General features: G+C 45.0%; 1 protein-coding gene across 1 annotated transcript in view; it reads right to left on the bottom strand.

Moving 5' to 3' along the window:
* The window catches only part of TRIM55 (tripartite motif containing 55), an 89,578-nt gene that overhangs the window by 46,446 nt on the left and 23,879 nt on the right, over positions 1-19,253 (bottom strand). The window contains 2 exon segments of the mRNA XM_030553200.1: positions 6,430-6,602; positions 7,840-8,361. Coding sequence (XP_030409060.1) covers positions 6,430-6,602; positions 7,840-8,007 — 341 coding nt within the window. The 5' untranslated portion in view covers positions 8,008-8,361.

Genomic DNA, 19,253 nt, shown 5'->3' with positions numbered 1-19,253 from the left:
CGGGCAGTGATCCCCGTGTGCCCCCCGGCTCCGCCTTCACCACGCTTGGGGTCTGTGGCTCCCAGGAGTGTGAATCGCCACCGCCCCTCCTGCAGCAGGCTCAGGACCCCATGCCCTGGCGGCTCACACTCCCAGGAACTGCAGAACCCGAGCACGGTGAGCCAGGGGGAGCTGGGGGGCGCACCTGCCGCCAGTCTGCGATCCCAGCCACTGGCCCCGCTCAGCCTCTGCCGGCCTGGGGTTCCATTCAATTAGCCAGCCACACGCTGAGCAGGGCCAGCGACCAGGATCCTGGCTGGCAGCCACATGCCAGGCAAAATCAGCACGTGTGCCACCTTTGGCACGTGAGCCGGAGGTTGCCGACCCCGGAAATAGTCACTTGCTTACTTACTTTACTGAGGTTGATAACAACACCTGTGTCCTTCATCACAAAACAAAGGGATAAAAACAGTACCTGAGATTTTGGTCCATTACCACAAAATAGTTTAAATCTGCCAACCTGCCAATAAACAAGTGCAGGTACTTGTAATCTTTTCTGACACAGTATGACAAGCTGGGAAGCATGGCTTCATTGTATGGCCCTTATTCAGGAAGGTGCCTGAGTACGTAAACCCACTGAAGTCAGTGAGACTACTCATGCACTTAAGTTAGGCATGTTGTTTAACATCTCTCTGAAACAGCACCTACATGCTTGAGGTCTTCAGGGCTCAGTCATACAAAAAGTTGAGCAATCTGGCCTTGATCTGGTAAAATACTTAAGCAGGGTCTTAATTTTACACAAGTAGTCCCATAAGTGTCAAAGGAACATCATATACTTCAAATTAAGTCCCTATTACAAATTAAAGAATTTAAAGACACTGTGCTTGGCACCATGCAAAATTGAGTCCTTGGGCCTTATCCATTACTAGCCTGGGAACCAAATTAAAGAGTCATGTTTGGAACTGCATTTAAAATGAGCTTAGCTGAACAAGTTTCTAACATGGACTTTGTGGAGTAGTTAACACTGCTATATTAGCCACTGAGGATAGAAGTTACATAAAAAATGCCCCTTGTTTACAGGAGGGCTACATAGGCTACAACACAATTTTTAATATCATTTTAGCATGGCTTACCTCAGCCACACTGGCCAATCTGTCTGCATAAGAAATCAGTTTAGTTGGAACCATATTTAAACTATTTCTTTAATTTGAGTCCTGATCGAGTGTAAATGGGGTCTCTGTTTAACATATTCCATATTCCCAATGCTTCAATTATAGAAAAGTCCTATAGAATTTAACAGAGGTGAAGACAATTGCTCCACAGAAATTTAATAGTTTATAGAAACTACTCTAAAAACCTATATAACTGAACAAAGAATGAGTTAGTTTTCATACTTTTAAACCATTGTACAGAATTCTGTGGTAGGGAAACTGTCCATAACATTCTATTAGATGCTTCAAAAACTAATAAAAAGATTATCATTTCTATTCAACGATATAAGACTCTTCCATACAGATTAGTACAGTGGGAATAACTACTCCTTTTCATGAATACCAGGCATGATTTCTCTTTTGCACTACTTGAAAGGGAAATCAAGACAAATGAAATTAAAAAGTTTGAAAAAAAGAGCTGAAAAGAAAATATTTTCTGCTTCCGTGTTTTTAATTTCATGTGGCTTTGAAACAAAAGTTATGGAGTCTGTTCATACAGTAAGCAAAATCTATGCTCTGCAATATAACAGGATACACAGTAATAATGAGATGAAGTAACAAAATTTCTATAAATATTCTATATTATTAGGATCAATTTTCTACCAGGCAGTTGCATAACACATACATTGTAAAGGATGCTTTAAATTGTGTGCAGATGATTCCAAAACACCCAACTCCCTATGTATACCGTGGGGCAGCAGCAGGAGTTTCTGCACACCCGGGTGGATGGACAGCAAACATCAAAATGGCAAGACGACTGAAAAGCCTGCACTTCCTGAAAATATTTGCAAGACTAGAAACCATCAGCAAATTATCTGTCATTGAAATGATGACCAATAACATGTGACTCAGACAAGAAGGGTCAAAAAGGTAAAGGTATCAAGTAGACCCAGTGATGACCTGAGGGACCCTCTGTCAGAAGTAGCCAATCTTCAAACGGTATCATAAGGAGTTCAAAGAAACCAAGGCAGAAATCTCTGGACCAATGAGGCCTTCAAAACTAGCATAGAAAACTGGAAACAAACTTATATACTGTTAATTTACAAGCATTTTCCCCGCAAAAGAAGAGAGAATTTTACAGAGCCCCTTTGGCCATATTCTGATCTCTTTTATACCAGCATAAATCCGAAGTCACTCCACTGACTTCAGAGTAGATCAGGATTTACACTTGGGTAACAGAAGGCAGATTCTCCTGAAATGAAAATTTAAATACTAATCCACAGGAAAATGTTAGCACAGTTTTAATAGTAAAAGATTAATCATAAACCCATTGAAGAAGCTGTTGGTAGCTAAACTGATCTAGCATCTAGGGTTATGAGAGACAGGTGGGTATTATATACTCCACTGACTTCCACTGCAGATGGCTTGTAGGGTCAGACCGTAAAACTGCAACTCAGAGAGAATCCACAAATAGTATTGAAGCTCCTGATCTGACTTGGGATGCATCTTGGCTCCCACACTCCTGGATCCCCTGAATAGAGCCTCTTTACTGCTGCTTCGCACATAGATAGGATTTGTCCCTTAAAGCAGAGAGTGCTTTGCATCACTGATGTGTTGGGTTTATGGAACAAAAAAGCAAAACAAAAACTTAAAACAAAGCTAATGCATGAGAAGATGAACTGTTTAAGTGTAATAATAAATTAGCAAATATGCAGTTAGTATAATTAGGGCCAGAAGTGGAGCTATGTTGATTTACATGAGTTGAGGATATGGACCATTGTGTACTCATTTTATATTTTCATGTCACTGTCATTCAAAAGAAAAATTGATTGATCCTGATAAAAAATGGTTGTTCTAATAAATGCCGCCTTATAGTATGTGTAAGCTTGCTGGGCCAGATTCTGCTCTCCATTACACTAGTGCAAATCTACAGGGAAAAAAAATACTTACTTGTATAAAGGTTTACAGGAATGGGTTCTACATTACCAAAATAGAGGAGGAACTGTTTTGTCATGAGCGACTGTCTCAGGATTTATACAATGCCAAAAAGCTTCAGTTGAAATGTTCTACTGAAATTCAAACTCCCACATTATGCAGCGCTGTACCTGTTAACAATGCCAGTCATTTCATCTAATACTGAAAAAGTAACATTCGCCTCCATAAAGGCTGGACTGTGCCTGCAAGGCAGTGGCCCATGTTGGGGGCCTTGCAGCGCCATCACACCCCGACGAGCATTGGCTGAGCCTGCCAAGAACACAGTTCCTTAGGATGCTCCCCTCTGTGCACCCAGCCAGCTCCACTGGCTTGTGTGGAGTGCAGCTGGGAGCTAGATGGGCCCCTCTCCTTGCATCCACCTTTGGGGTGACGTCCTTCAAAGGACACTAGGTGGGACGTTCCCATGGTCAAGAAAGCTCAGGGATTGCAATGGTGAAGAGGGGCAATGGGATATGAAGAAGGCTCTTGGCATTCTCCTTCTGTGCAAGGGCCTGGCAAAACCTAGCCTTTAATTTGGGAAGTAATGAGAAAAAGAAGGTGTTATATTAGAGAGCCTTATAAAGAAAGTGGAGTAGTTACTGTAGATCACTCAATAAGGTGAAAGATATGGAGGAAAGGTAATAGGCCTAATTTGCCCCCATTTTTTGGGAAGGTAATGTCACTGATTTCAATGGGGTGCCACCAGCAACATACTCATGATGGCTTTAGAAAAGTTAGGGTGAGCGAGATAAGCAGCTGAGGCAGACAACGTGTCAAATAGCTTAGATAATGCCGTGGTGCATTACTGTTGCCAGGATAGCCTTGATAATTAGTGTAACTCTAAGGACATAAGTGAAGGTTAAAAATACCTTCATATATTAAAAATAATCCTTCCAGAGAAATAACAGAAACAACGTACATTTAGATGCATATTTTTGTTCTCTTCTTCAGTTTATTGCATTTTATATTTGTGAAGTTTAAAAAAAAATCATCACATCTCTTTTGATCTTTTACTTATTCTTGCTTCTAACTTCACACTGTATAGAAAAATGCAAAAAGAACTCGAAGACCCACATATGATCAGCTTCTTCTGTTGCCTGCTACAGCCAGTGAAGTAGCTTTGCTGATTCATTTCCTCTGTGATTTTCCCTGCTAACTATTTGTATATCACTGACACATTCAGGGACAGATTCATGGGAATAGCTGCGCTCTGTTCAGTGTACCACTCGAGGGGGAAGGGAAAAGACAGCTCTCAGTCAACTTTGTGCTCCCCAGCTTTTTAGTCTGGGGCAGTTCCATGGGGCCATCCTACAGCCAAGGATAGCCAATGCTCCAGCCACACACTCCTCTCTCTACCCATGCTTCAATATGGGGTTGCGATCAGGGCGGCTCCAGGCACCAGCATGCCAAGTGCGTGCGTGGGGTGGCAAGCCACGGGGGGTGCTCTGCCAGTTGCTGTGAGGGCGGCAGGCAGGTTGCCTTTGGCGGCATGCCTGTGGAGGGCCCGCTGGTCCCACGGCTTTGGCGGACCTCCTGCAGGCGTGCCACCAAATCCGCGGGACCAGGGACCTCCCGCAGGCGAGCCGCTGAAGGCAGCCTGCCTGTCGTGCTTGTGGCGGCAAAAATACCTAGAGCCGCCCCTGGTTGCGATGAAGGACAGCATAGAGGAGCTTGCACCAATTGAAGCACATCTTACATCAGGGGTATTTTCTAGGAGCCAGATCTAGCCAGTTTATGGCCCCTTTGCTACACTGGAGTAGTGCAAAAGGGGTGGAGTAGGGCTGTGAATTGGGCATTGCAGAGTTCCATTATGCCTTGTAGCCATAGCCTTGTACTTGGGGAGGCATGGAGGCACCATAATGCTGCACTGGAGACATTGTGCCTCTGGCAGGGAGCACAGCTCCTGTGTCACACTTTGACAATGCAGCCTACGTTCAGAGTTCATGGTGTGTGTTGGGAGAAGAGGATGCAAGACCTGACCCTGCCTCCTCCTTTGCCTTCCTGCATCATTTGGGTAGTTAGATTCGCTAGCCAGGAGCAGTTTTGTGCAGAAGGGAATACAACAACTGCAACTGAGTCTCCTTAACCTTCCTCCCCTTGTACACCACCATGGGGCCAGGCACAGTTTGATACATAAAGTAAATATTTGACAAAGTTTCCACTAACTCAGTGGATATGTGCTATCTTTGTGGTTGATTTGTGATTTTCTACTGAAACTGTCTACATGGTCTCATTGACAAAAAGGTTTGTAACATGGCAATTAATGATGGAAAACAACCCAACCAGCCTGCCTCTAAATGGCATCATTCAGCATGAAACCAATGCTGCAAGCAGCCCCTCACTCATACTGAAGTCTGCTTGAGTTGATAAGGATTACTGGCTTGAGCAAGACTCTAGGACTGGGTTTGCTATTTAGATTTTCTTCTCTGTGATTTAAATGGAAGTATGATCAGTGACGTGTGAGCACCTTTCCTGCTTATCACTTGGTAAGAAAGAAAATGGTAACATTCTACTGCTGGCTCAAGTATGCATCCAGTAGTTGTGACTTAGTGTTAATCTTACTTGTTAGGGTTAACTTATGCTTCCCCTCCAGGATTTTGGCTTTCCTTTGCACAGCTACATTGTGTTGTCATGAACTGTTATTTTTGGCCTTTTCATTCTCTTCTGTACTGAAAGTGAGGCCTAAATAAGACTTGATTTCATGAGTTCACATCCCAAGCTTACAGGAGTGGTTTTTTAAAATATTGATGATTCAGTATTCTGAGGCAGGATGGCTTCTGAGTATAATTCAGATATATTTGTTCTCACTCTATTTTGTCCCTCAGGGCTTGCTAACAGGTGCTGGCACCTTTTAAAGACAGGAATACATGGACTGAAAACAAACCATGGAACATGCAAGTTTTGAAAAATTTGTAAGACTGAGTAAATGGGTGAGACTCTTCTTTCCTTACTTATGTGACTAACCCAATTGACTTCAAGGACTCTGCTTGCATGACTAAGGATCATGCAAGTGAATAAGGACTGCAGAATCAGACTCCATGTATGGGAAGCAAAAAATCAGCACCTATTTTAACATTGCATTCTGTCAAGTGATGTAGAATAATAAGTGAGGGCTGATTTCATTCCACAGTAAAGACAGAGGCACTTATGATATCATTCCAGTCTCTCAGTACAGTAAACCTCCACCAGCTCCAAAATATAAAATAAAACAAACAGAACTAACAACTCACAACGCAAAGGAAAGAAAGGTAGACTACGACAATGTCATAAGCTGCATCATCTTGTATGGTAAATATTATTTTAAGGATACAAATTAGTATGTTACCTGGTGGACTCTTGCTTGTATATGTCAATGATATTTTCCACTAATAGGTTCCTTTGAAGTCCATACACACCATGTCTGTCCAGAACCACTTCATGTCTGCAGGAGGGACAGCGAAATCGACCACCTGATGCCATAGTGGTGCCTCCTCTGGTTGGCAGATATGGGTTAGAGGCCTGTTCTTGCCAAGCAGTAAAATTACAGGTGAATAAGACCATGTCTAACTTTTTTTTTAACACTGGGGTTATTCTAATAATGGCCTTATTTTCACAAAAAAGGCACATATCAAGCCACCTATTTCAGATCTAACCAAAAGCCCACTGAAGTCAGTGAAACACTCTCGGGATTCCAATGATCTTTGGATCAGGCCCTTAAAGCAGGACTCTCCATTGACCTAAAAATCCCCAGATGAAAGTTATGGCCCAACATCACTTCACTTAGCACCTGCCAGCTAATAATATTGCAACAACCAGTGCTAGAGATAAACATACAATTCTATAATGAAATTAATACTTTTAAACATTTTTCAGGGCTGCACAGAGATTTGCGGGGGGGGGGAGGGCTGGGCAAAATCTGAAAGTGAAGCCCCTCCCCCATCCATCCTAAAAAATTATTATGGAGACAAAAAAGTTTAATGAGGTGCAGTGAGACGGTACCATAGAAGGCCCAGGCTTGTGCGGGGGGCGGGAAGGGGGTGTCTGCCCTGCATGCAGCCAGGGGGCTGCTCCAAATCCCACCTCTCCCTGAGCTCTGGAGCAGTATCTCCGATCTTGTTCCTACTTCAGGCTCCAGGCCTGGTGGATTCCCTTGAGCCCGGTGCAATGAGTCCAGCGGCAGTGGCGGTATCTGGACCTGGCCAGGCTGGGCAAGTGACTCCCCGCACTGTCAATGGTAGGCACCAAACCTGAGTGGCACTGCCACCCAGGGCACCAGGTGACAATGCTATTGCTCAGATTTGTCCCGGCCACCACTCCATCATTTTGGGAGTCAGGGGCAAATTGTCCCATTTACCCTCCCCTCAACCCCAGGTGGCCCTGCCTCTGATCGATCTTCCTGGCTCTAAATGCTTGAAATTAAAACTTCAGTCTGAATAAAAATAAATGCAAAAAATATTCAAACTGTAAAAGACAAGGAGGCAGATCCTCTGTTGGTATAAGTTGCCTCTATATATGGATACCATACATGTAAACACCATATGACAACTCACCGCAGCAGAGGATCTTCCCCCACAGATCTCCAGGCAGAGAGAGACAAACAGAGATGTTTCCTGTCTAAGTAGCTTCTATTTATGCCATTTCAAAAAACTTGCAAATTCTTAACAGCAAATAAACTGATCGTGTAAATTCTCCCCTCCCTTTTGCCTTGGGGAAATGATATTTATATCTGCAAATCTTCATACTGAAATAAACCTACCTGGAAAATATCGCTGGCACATTTTCTGCACAGGTTATGCTGACAGGGAAGGATGACCACAGGTTTAGTAAACATCTCTAAGCAGATGGGGCAAATAAGTTGTTTCTCCAGGTTATCCATGGTTTGCTGCTCTTTGGAAAAGGACTTGTAATTCAGAGAAGTGCTCATCTCCTAGCTGTTCCAAGGTGCATATGTCCAGAATAAAAGGGTACTGTCAATCAGTTTCCAGGTTAATTTCCTTGAAATAATTCCACGTCTTGTGTGATCAAATGTCCTTTGAATTTCTTTCACTGGAGGACATTGTTAAAACAAAGAATTGAAGGGAGCGGGAGCCGTTTTTAGCAGCACAACGTCACGAGTTGCCATTCTAACTTGTCCATATATGCAAGTGACACAAGGACAGATTCAGACAGGTGATGGATTACAGAGATGAGAGATCAACATTCCTGTCTCAGAGAGAGGAGGAGGCGGAGGAAGGGGAGAGGAGTTGACAGTTGTCACTGACACATGGCAGCACTCACCCTTTGGAGAAGCACAAGTGTTAACTGCACAGAGAATGCAATCTAGTTCATTCTTATCTCTGCACCACAGTGGAAATTATAGGGCCCTGACTAACCTGATGTCACTTTCTGGTGAAGCAAAAGAATATTATCAGGAATAGTAATGTAACAACCATTGTTTAATTACTGTAGGTAATAAATAAAATTTTAATAAACTGAAAAGTTACAACAACTTTAATAAACTGCAATAATTTGACTTTGAAGTATTAGTAAACTCAAAGCCTGAATTTCAGTAGCGCTGAGTACTCACAAATCTGATGGAAGTCAATAAGATCAGTTCCTAAATAATTAGGCCCTAAAAGTGTAATAACTTTAAACAACTAGTACAAAAATTCTCCTGACTTTATAATTGCTTGAACTTCCTTAGGTAACTAGAACTTAATTTAGAGTGACTATTTGGTCCATTCATTCCATAGTAATTAAAGAATTCCAGTTCCTGATTAAAAGCTCAAAATATATATGAAGAGATTTCATTTTTACTAGCAGATGGGTGATAACTGTGCATGTTTTCCATATCCATAGTATAATCCAAATATATTTAAGCTTTGGATACTGCTGTGTTTATATCTGTTTATTTGACATATGGATCTGTCAAAACTTGGCACTTGTTCTAGAGTTATTTTTAAAATGACAATTTCCCAGATAATTTCTGGCATGTGATGCCTGATCTTAGGGCAAAGCCATCTGTCCTTCTATTTGCCAGTAATTTATCACACAACTGTACAAACAATACATATTCCATCTCCAAATTTAAGACCAATCCCCACACATACTGTAAGGAATTGCACTGTCTGCTTACATACTGTACATGCAATTAACATATTATCTTCAGTGTTATTTGACTATAAGAATAATTAGAGGAATACAGAATAATTGATCAGCAAAGTATCTTATAGATGGCCTTGTTGTTTACAATAGTTAATGTTCATGAAGTGTTTTGAATAGGAAAAGTGCTATACATGTGCTAAGTGCTATTAACAAACCCGGTGTTCTCTGGGACAAGATGGACCTAAATTCAGTAGCAAGGCATCTAGCTTTCATGCAACACCAATGCAGCGGTCTGGAAACTATGCAGCAGATTCTGGTGAATTAAAAAAAATGGAGGTTTTTGCTGACATACATATGAAAATAAGTAATACACTTTGTATGCAAAGTAAGTGAATCATGTTAAATTCCATTTATTTTAGTCTGCTGTTGATTTTCAAGGTCAAGTCAATGGGGCCAGGATTTCACCCAAAATGTATAAATATATCAGACCTTGTCTACACAAGAAAATTGCACCAGTTTGACTAAATCAGTTTCAGATCACACCTTTAATGAAACCGGTGCAACTTTCTTGTGCAGACAAGGCCTTAAAAGTTGTCCGGGGGAAGTTGTTTTGGCAGCTGAATTGGGGACAGCTGGGAGTTTTGGCACCAGGCACAGGATGGTGGAGAGGGAAGTTTCTGGCAATAGGGAAGAGATGCATCTCTTTCCCTCCCCTCTATGGGCAGAGTCAGAGATGACTGTTAGTGTCTGAAAGTTTGAACTCCTCATTCCCTCTCCCCCAGCCCTCAACCAGCTTGTCCCTTCTGCATCCCTCCCTTCTACTGCAGGCAACCTGTAAGCCTGGCAGAGAAAGGGAAGAAATAGAGCTTTTGATTTATTCAAATAACTAGGCATGTACTTCTAGCCTATGAAGTAAAGCAGAAGATCTTCTGAGACAAAAGCTAAATAATACAAGTATCGATGTACTAAAATTTTTGTACACAACTGCACAGAAACAAGCAAGCCAAACTGGAAGGGCTACTAAATGATGGAGACTATGATGCAGTGAGCGTAACTGGAATTTGGTGGAATGTCACATGGCAAAGTTTCTCTTCTACCTTGGTGGGTCCTGCACTTATTGGCGGATTTGCTCGCCTCAGAGATCTTCCCCTCTGGTGGAACCCACAGTCCGGCTCAACTCCTCCTGTGTCTGATCAGGAGTTGGGAGATTTGCAGGGAACCCGGGCCCACCCTCTACTCCGGGTTCCAGCCCAGGGCCGTGTGGATTGCAGCTGTCTATAATGCCTCCTGTAACAGCAGCATGACAGCTACAACTCCCTAGGCTACTTCCCCATGGCCTCCTCCAAACACTTTCTTTATCTTCACCACAGGACCTTCCTCCTGGTGTCTGATAACGCCTGTTATCAGCAGCACACCTTCCTGGTGTCTGATAACGCTTGTTATCAGCAGCACACCCTCTCACTCTCAGCTCCTCACACACGCACCACAAATGGAAGTGAGCTCCCTTTTAAACCCAAATGCCCTGATTAGCCTGCCTTAATTGAGTCTAGCAGCATCTTGATGGGCTGCAGACATTCTAATCAGGCTGTTTGCCTTAATTGTTTCCAGAAAGTTCCTGATTGTTCTGGAACCTTCCCTGTTACCTTACTGAGGGAAAGGGGACCTACTTAACCTGGGGCTAATATATCTGCCCTCTATCACTCTCCTGTAACCGGTGGGCCAGCTTATGCTCTGTCCTGGTCCAAAGACCCGCCGGGGATGTCAGTTGGCAGTTCCTTCATGGGGCCATGAGCACAGACGTGTACTTGGCGCGGTTTACCCCTGTCGCCAACACCTGCCCCTTTTGCGGCATGAAGGAAACCCTGGCGCACATTTATTTAGAGTGCGCCAGGTTGCAGCCCCTATTCTGGCTCCTCTTGGATCCCTTATTGCGTTTTTGGTTGCACTTTTCCCCTCACTTGTTTATCTATGCACTCCCTATCCGTGGCCCCACAAAGTTGCGGGATCTCCTTATCAACCTCCTCCTGGCCCTGGCCAAACTAGCCATCTATAAAACCAGGGAGAGGAGGTTGGCTGATGGGATTTCCTGCGACTGTGGGGCCTATTTCCGCTCCTCCGTCTGTTCATGCATCCGGGCAGAGTTCCTCTGAGCTGTGTCCGCTGGCTCCCTTGACACCTTTGAGGAGCAGTGGGCGCTGTCTGGGGTTCTCTGCTCGGTATCCCCATCAGGTTCCCTTTGTTTAGCCCTGTCAAGGTTCCTTCCCCACTCTGAACTTTAGGGTACAGATGTGGGGACTTGCATGGACACTTCTAAGCTTAATTACCAGCTTAGATCTGGTATCGCTGCCACCATCCAGATCTTCCATCTGGAACACCCTCTTTCCTCCCAAAACCTTCCCCTCCCAGGGTAGCCTTGAGAGACTTTTTCACCAAGTTCCTGGTGAACACCGATCCAACCCCTTGGATCTTAACACAAGGAGAATTTAATCATCCCCCCTCCTTTCCCCCACCAATTCCTGGTGAGTCCAGATCCAATCCCCTTGGATCTAAAAACAAGGAAAAATCAATCAGGTATTAAGAAAAAGGCTTTTAATTAAAGAAAAGAAAGGTAAAAGAAAACCCTCTGGGAGAGATTACCATACCAGCTACTCTCACAGACAACAGATTCAAAACACAGAGGAGGTTCCCCTGGGCATAAATTTAGTTACACAAAAAATACCCAAATACCCAATTTTGATAATTCCCTTAATAGTACCAAGACATGTTACAAAGAAAATAAACATAAACCTAGTTATCTCTTTCTAAAATTTACTACTCTGATAAGAGGCTAGTTCCTTGATCTTTTTCACTCCGGCTGAAACTGAGACTCGAAAAAAAAGGAAAACTTTCCTCCTTCCTTTTGAAACATCTTGTTCCCCGCATTGGTTCCTCTGGTCAGGTGTCAGCTAGGCTAGGTGAACTTCTTAACCCTTTACAGGTAAAAGAGGCATTAACCCTTAACTATCTGTTTATGACAAGCCCTATGACCTCACTCACGATCCTGTTTTTTTCACTGGTTGTCCCACGTAATTATTTGGTATCACAGACCTGTGGATCCTCCCCTTAGGCTGGGGGGAGGTTCTTCAGCAGTCCGCCCACTTCCCGGATACCAACAGGATCACTTCCCTGTAGCCATCTGGCCTGACCCTGTCACAGTCAGTATAGATGAGTATAATCTCTAAGCAGCCAAGACTGAGAGGGAAGACAAGGTGTTCTGTGTAGAAATATTTATGCTGCCAATAAGCTGCAGAAGAGAGTGGGGGTGGAATTATTTTAGTAGAAACTCACTGATGAGGCAGAAGTGGCTCACAGGAGCCTCTTGTTAATAGGCCTTTGATGGTAAGGAGAAACTCAGCTATGGTGGCTAGAAGTAAGGGTTCTACTTCTGCAGCAGGGGTCTGAGGGAACCTACAGATGCCACCCTAAACACATTTTTAGGTGAAATAAATCAATTACGTTTGAAATGTAGCCCAAAAGAACCATCTAGCTAACTCTCCTTTAAATCTGCAGGCTGGCCCTGTGTGCAATGGTCTGATAATGGTGGACAGGATCAGTTACATTGTAGCAGAGAGGAGAAGGCAAAAAACTGTTTCACAAGCCCACCCACATATACTAAGGCCAGCTCTGCTTGTTAAAATGTTCTGTCTTCTAAGCCTGGGACTACACACTTGGCAGCCTTCACACTGCATATGTGCCTGCTATTGCAGTGGTTGTAGCAGATGCTGCAAGGGAATCTTAAAGAGATGGAAGATGTACCACCTCGTCCCCACAACCAACCCCTCCCGCTGCTAGCTGCTGCAGCAGCAGAGTAGGCAGAGTACAAGCAGAGCCAACCTGCTTCTGCATGAAGTGACAGTCTGGCAACCCACCCCTCTCCCTGTCAGTGCCAATGGGACCAGCTCCACCTAGATTCTGAAGAACCTCTACTGAGAGGGAGCCTAGAGCCTCACTACCTCTCCCTGACTCCCACCAACACCCAGAGGAAATCCAGTCCCTGACACCAGTGGGAAGACCACCAGCAGTCAGGACAGAACTGCCCTCTTCAAAAACCAGAGAAGACCCCTTCCTCTAACTACCCAGCCCACCAACACACAGGATCTACTCCCCATCCCCTACCTCAGTCCACTAATGATACCACTCTTGAAAACCTATTTGTGTGTTTCTCCTTTAAACATCTCCAGGCTTCATTCCATGCCACCTGTTGTGCATAAAATACTCACCCCAATTTAATCCAGAAAACCAGTCCCTCTACCTCTCCAAATTCTCCTGAAGACCCATTTCTGCTGTGACACCTACAAGAAATGTGTCTAGCAGTGATGGCTACACAGAGCAGTCATCTTGGAGGGCTGATTTAAGTTAGTTTATTAAGGAAAGAGAATCATATGATTCAGAGCCATCTAGCTGTGCATATAACTAGCCAGTGTAACCACATGATCTTAATATTGCTACCTTTGTCCTACCTTGTCTTCAAGCCATGGACCATGTCTTTCCATGTGTTTGTGCAGAGCCTCGCTTTACCAAACCTCAATCCCAACTGGAGGCTTACACACTAAAGCACTAAATAAATAGATTTTTTTTTTTAGAGGAGAGTATCGTACCCAAGGAATGTTATGTGTGTTGTTGAACCCAAGCAGGAACTATCGAAGAAGTGCCCTGCTACAATGGAATAAAATATTTTTGATATCACTGAAATAGCTGGAAGAGCCTCTATATTTGTAATATACTGAAATTTGAGGCCTGTGGAGTGAAAGCTGGGGTGGAAGTCACCCATGGAAGACTAACAGAACGCAGTGAACTTAGAGGGATTTGATGGAGTAGGGTGAGGTTGTGTGGTATCTAGGTTTGGGTTTCAATGCTATTATGGTATCATGGGTTTCAAGTTCAGAGAATTCTCTTATTTTATAGTTTCTTATCTTGAACTTACATTACATAACATTCCTCAGTGTCACTCCTGTAAATTCTGCCCTATTACTATCTACGGCAGAAGCAGCTGCCTTTAAGTCTGCATCGTCACTGACAAAAAAAGGTGCATTTTTAGCACAGGATAATTAACATCCATTAGCTATTCTGCTGCAAAAACATAGTGTAAAGAAGGCACTCCATGAGATAAACTAGACCAGGCCAGTCCCAGGTATGGGTATAGCATTGATCTCACCTACCTACCTCACAGTAAACTCTATAAACACCGTGTCTCCACTTAGGCACACCGTGTCTCCACAGCGAGATAACTACCACACATTAGTTCTCTCTCTATAAAAAAGAAACACCTCTGAGTCAGTGAAGACAAAGTCTAAGTCTTTCTTTATACTATGTCCCCATCATTTATCACCATTAAATAGCTGTTTTACATTCTTTTACTCCTTAGCTAGTAGCAACATTCTCAATTGCTCTGAACAAATGCAGTGCCAATGCCATGGTGTGGCAGCAGAGAAACCCCACAGGGGCCAAGCAAGTAGGGACGATGTCTGGAAGTGATACTCCACCACTTCTATGCCCATGAACTGGGGATCAACTGGATCTAGGACTATGTCTACGCTACAGCCTATGTTGCAAAACTTATGTTGCTCGGGGTGTGAATATTCCACCCACACGAGAAACATAAGTTACATTGACATAAGGGCTTGTGAGCACAGAGCTGTGTTGGCAGGAGAGTTTCTCTCACCAACATAGCTTCGGCCACTCACCGAGGTGGGTTTTAAATTCTGATGGGCAAGCTCTCTCCTGTCAGCATGGAGCATCTTCACTAAGGTCTTGTCTACGCTGGCAAGTTTCTGCGCAGTAAAGCAGCTTTCTGCGTTGTAACTCCCTAGGTGTACACACTGCCAAGCCACTTAGTGAGCAGAAACTGCACAGTTGCAGCGCTGTAAAAAAAATAACACCCTAAGAGGCATACAAATTTCTGAGCTGGAGGTACAGCAGCACGCTGCCAGTGTAGACACCCTGGTCAATTACAGTGCTGTGATTGGCCTCTGAGAGGTGTCCCACAAGTGCTTGTTCTTGTCTCTCTGGTCATCGGTTTGAACTCTACTGCCCTGCCCCCAACTGTCATCCCAACTCCATAAATTCCTTGGGAATTTCGAAAGTCCCCTTCCTGTTTGCTTGGTGACACATGCTGTGGCCTTAGCGCATCTTTCCAGGTAACCAAGCCTGCTCCATGCACCAGGCGATCCCCTGCTTGGAGCAATGCCGAGCTGCTGGACATCATCAGCATTTGGCGAGAGGAGGCTGTCCAGTCCCAGCTGCACTCCAGCCATAGGAATTATGATACCTATGGACAGATTTCATGATAGAAAGAGGCCATGACTGGGACGCATTGCAGTGGAGGGTCAAAGTGAAGGAGCTGCAGAACACAAACCACAAGGCGCAGGAGGCAAACCACTGGTCCAGTGCTGCTCCCATGAGCTGCCAGTTCTACAAAGAGCTGGATGCGATACTCGGTGGTGACCGCACCTCCACTGCGAAGGCCACTGTGGATACTTTGATGGCTTGCGTGCCAGTCGAGAGTGGACCGAGCCAGGAGGAAAAAATCTTGGATGAGGATGTGGAGGGGCAGAGGGATCCAGAGGCAGATGATGACTTGGAGGATAGAGATGCATGCAGCCAGGAGCTCTTCTCTATCCCAGAGGAGGCTAGCCAGTCACAGGAGTCGGATCTTGGCCAAGTGCAAACAGGAGAGGAGGTCCCTGGTAAGTGGATTTGATTCTGGAAATCGCTGAAGTGAGTTGCTGGTGGCAGGAGGGTTGCAGAAAGCAGGCTTGTGTCTGTATGATGCGCATACCACCACATGCCTAGTCTGAGTGGCGGAACAGGGTGTTGATTAACTCCCTCACATCACGGAAATCTGCCTCAGAGATCTCCAGGAAACTCTCACAGAGATACTGGGCAATCCACTGCCACAGGTTCTTTGGCAGAGCTGCTTTGTTTCTTGCCCCATTAAGGGTAACTTTCCTGCATCACTCTGCCGTCACTGGGGGGAGGAGGTGCACTGCTGCACACAGGTGAGCTGCATAAGGGCCAGGGCAGAAGCCGCAGTCTTGGAGAAGACCCTCCCTTGATTCCCTGCTCACCCTCAGCAGCGAGATATCTTCCATAATGAACACAGCCTGTGGAAAATGTGGGGACAGGAATGATTATAAGCCCCACCCACCCATAGTGCTGGCTCTCCCCAAGAGCCACATACCCTATGGCTACTCCCAATTTTGGGGGTCTTGTGGCTCATGTGTGCTTGCCTGGGATCAGCCAGTTAGTGATAAGTATGTGAATAGTGGCTGTGTTTTAAATCACTGAATCAGTGGTCTCTGTGTTGCAAACAATATTGCTTCTGTAAAATGTTGCATTTTGGCTTCACAGATACGACCCTGGGAGCCCAGCCTCCCTCTTTGTTACTGCTGGCTGAACGGCTGAGCAGAATTAGAAAGCATCCACGAAGAACTAAGGAGGACTTTCTGTGTAAGGTCATGATGCACTCCATGGCCAAAAAAATAAAAAATTGAAGGAGCGGCAGGACAGCGAGAAGAAGGACCAAAAAAGGAGAATGCAGCATGCCAGAACAAAGCCACAGAGCGGATCTTAGAATCATAGACTATTAGGGTTGGAAGAGACCTCAGGAGGTCATCTAGTCCAATCCCCTGCTCAGAGCAGGACCAGCACCAACTAAATTACCCCAGCCAGGACTTTGTCAAGCTGGGCCTTAAAAACCTCTAAGGATGGAGATTCCACCACCTCCCTAGGTAACCTATTCCAGTGCTTCACCACCCTCCTAGTGAAATAGTGTTTCCTAATATCCAACCCGACCTCCCCCTACTGCAACCTGAGACCATTGCTTCTTGTTCTGTCATCTGCCACCACTGAGAATAGACTAGCTCCATCCTCTTTGGAACCCTCCTTCAGGTAGTTGAAGGCTGCTATCAAATCCCCCCTCACTCTTCTATTCTGCAGACTAAATAACCCTAGTTCCCTCAGTTTCTCCTCATAAGTCATGTGCCCCCGCCCCCTAATCATTTTTGTTGCCCTTCGCTGGACTCTCTCCAATTTGTCCACATCCCTTCTGTAGTGGGAGGGGACCAAAACTGGATGCAATACTTCAGGTGTGGCCTCACCAGTGCCAAATAGAGGGGAATAATCACTTCCCTCGATCTGCTGGCAACGGTCCTACTAATACAGCCCAATATGCCATTGGCCTTTTTGGCAACAAGGGCACACTGCTGACTCATATCCAGCTTCTTGTCCACTGTAATCCCCAGGTCCTTTTCTGAAGAACTGCTGTTTAGCCAGTTGGTTCCCAGCCTGTAACAGTGCATTGGATTCTTCCATCCTAGGACTCTGCACTTGTCCTTCTTGAACCTCATCAGGTTTATTTTGGCCCAATCCTCCAATTTGTCTAGGTCACTTTGGACCCTATCCCTACCCTCCACCATATCTTCCTCTCCTGCCAGTTTAGTGTAATCTGCAAACTTGCTGACGATGCAATCCATCCCATCATCCAGATGATTAATGAAGATGTTGAATAGAACTGGCCCCAGGCCAACCCTTGGGGCACTCTGCTTGATACCAGCTGCCAGTTAGACATCGAGCTGTTGAGCCTGATGATCTAGTCAGCTTTCTATCCACCTTATAGTCCATTCAACCAATCCATACTTTTTTAACTTGCTTGCAAGAATACTGTGAGAGACCGTATCAAAAGCTTTGCTACAGTCAAGATATATCATGTCCACCACTTTCCTCATATCCACAGAATCAGTTATCTCATCATAGAAGGCAATCAGGTTGGTCAGGCATGACTTGCCCTTGGTGAATCCATGTTGACTGTTCCTGATCACCTTCCTCTCCTCCAAGTGCTTCAAAATGGATTCCTTGAGGTCCTGCTCCATTATTTTGCCAGGGACTGAAGTGAGGCTGACCCGTCTGTAGTTCCCCAGGTTCTTTTTCTTCCCTTTTTTAAATGTTATGGAGCACCAAGCGGACACGCTCCAAGTGCTACTAGCACTGCAAACCGAGCAGCTCCATGCCCGCCCTCCCCTGCAGCCGCTGTCGCAAAACACTTTCCCATGCGCCCCACAGACACTGCCAACACACTCTCATCAACCTCCTGGCTCCAGTCTGTACGCGTGGCACTCCACTCCTCCCTGCTCACTGTCCAGCACTACGGACTCCCAGTACCCACTGCACTCAACTCCTGTCCCTCTGCAGTTTAGCCCTGCTGAAGTACAGTAACCACTGCACTGTACTCCAGAGGACAAGGTAGAATACGATACCTGGACATACACAAATCTTTAATCGTGCTGGGACCCCACCTCCTCCGGGGACCCTCCCTTCCCCCATCCTCCTCAGTGCTGATGTGTTTTTTTGTTTGTCTCTCTCCACTGGTTGTTTTTAAATAAAAGAATTGTGTTGGTTTGAAAGCAAACAGAGCCCTGCAAAGCAACAGACAAATATTTTAAACCTTAATGTTGCATCATCTGTACCAATCACAATCACCTCCCAGCATTACAACCATTGCACTCCTGAGCATTGCAACAAATATCAGCGGCTTTCAGCTTCAAATTGCTGCCTCAAGGCATCTCTGATCCTAACTGGCCCTGCGCTGCACCTCTCTAATAGCCCTGGTCACATTCAGCCTCCAGGTACTGAGCCTCAACAATCCAGCCCCGAGTGAAGCTTTCACCCTTCCCTTCACAAATATTATGGAGTGTACAGCACGTGGCTATAAGCATAGGAATATTGTCATTGGCCAGCTCCAGCCTCCCAAATAGGCAACACCAATGGGCATTTAAATGGCCAAAAGCACACTCAACAGTCATTCTGCACTTGCTCAGCCTGTTGTTGAACCATTTCTTGATGCTGTCAAAGTGCTCCTTGTATGGCTTCATAAGCTTCGGAATTAAGGGGGAGGCAGGGTCTCCCAGGATCATAATGGGCATTTTGACTTCGCCTACAGTGATATTCTGGTCTGGGAAGAAAGTCCCTGCTTGCATCCTCCTGAACAGGCCAGTGTTCTGAAAGATGCATGTGTCATGCATCTTTCCAGACCAGCCTGTGTTAATGTCC

Source organism: Gopherus evgoodei, chromosome 2 (assembly GCF_007399415.2).
Source record: "Gopherus evgoodei ecotype Sinaloan lineage chromosome 2, rGopEvg1_v1.p, whole genome shotgun sequence".
Lineage (NCBI taxonomy): Eukaryota > Metazoa > Chordata > Testudines > Testudinidae > Gopherus > Gopherus evgoodei.
This window is presented reverse-complemented; position numbering and strand designations above follow the sequence as displayed.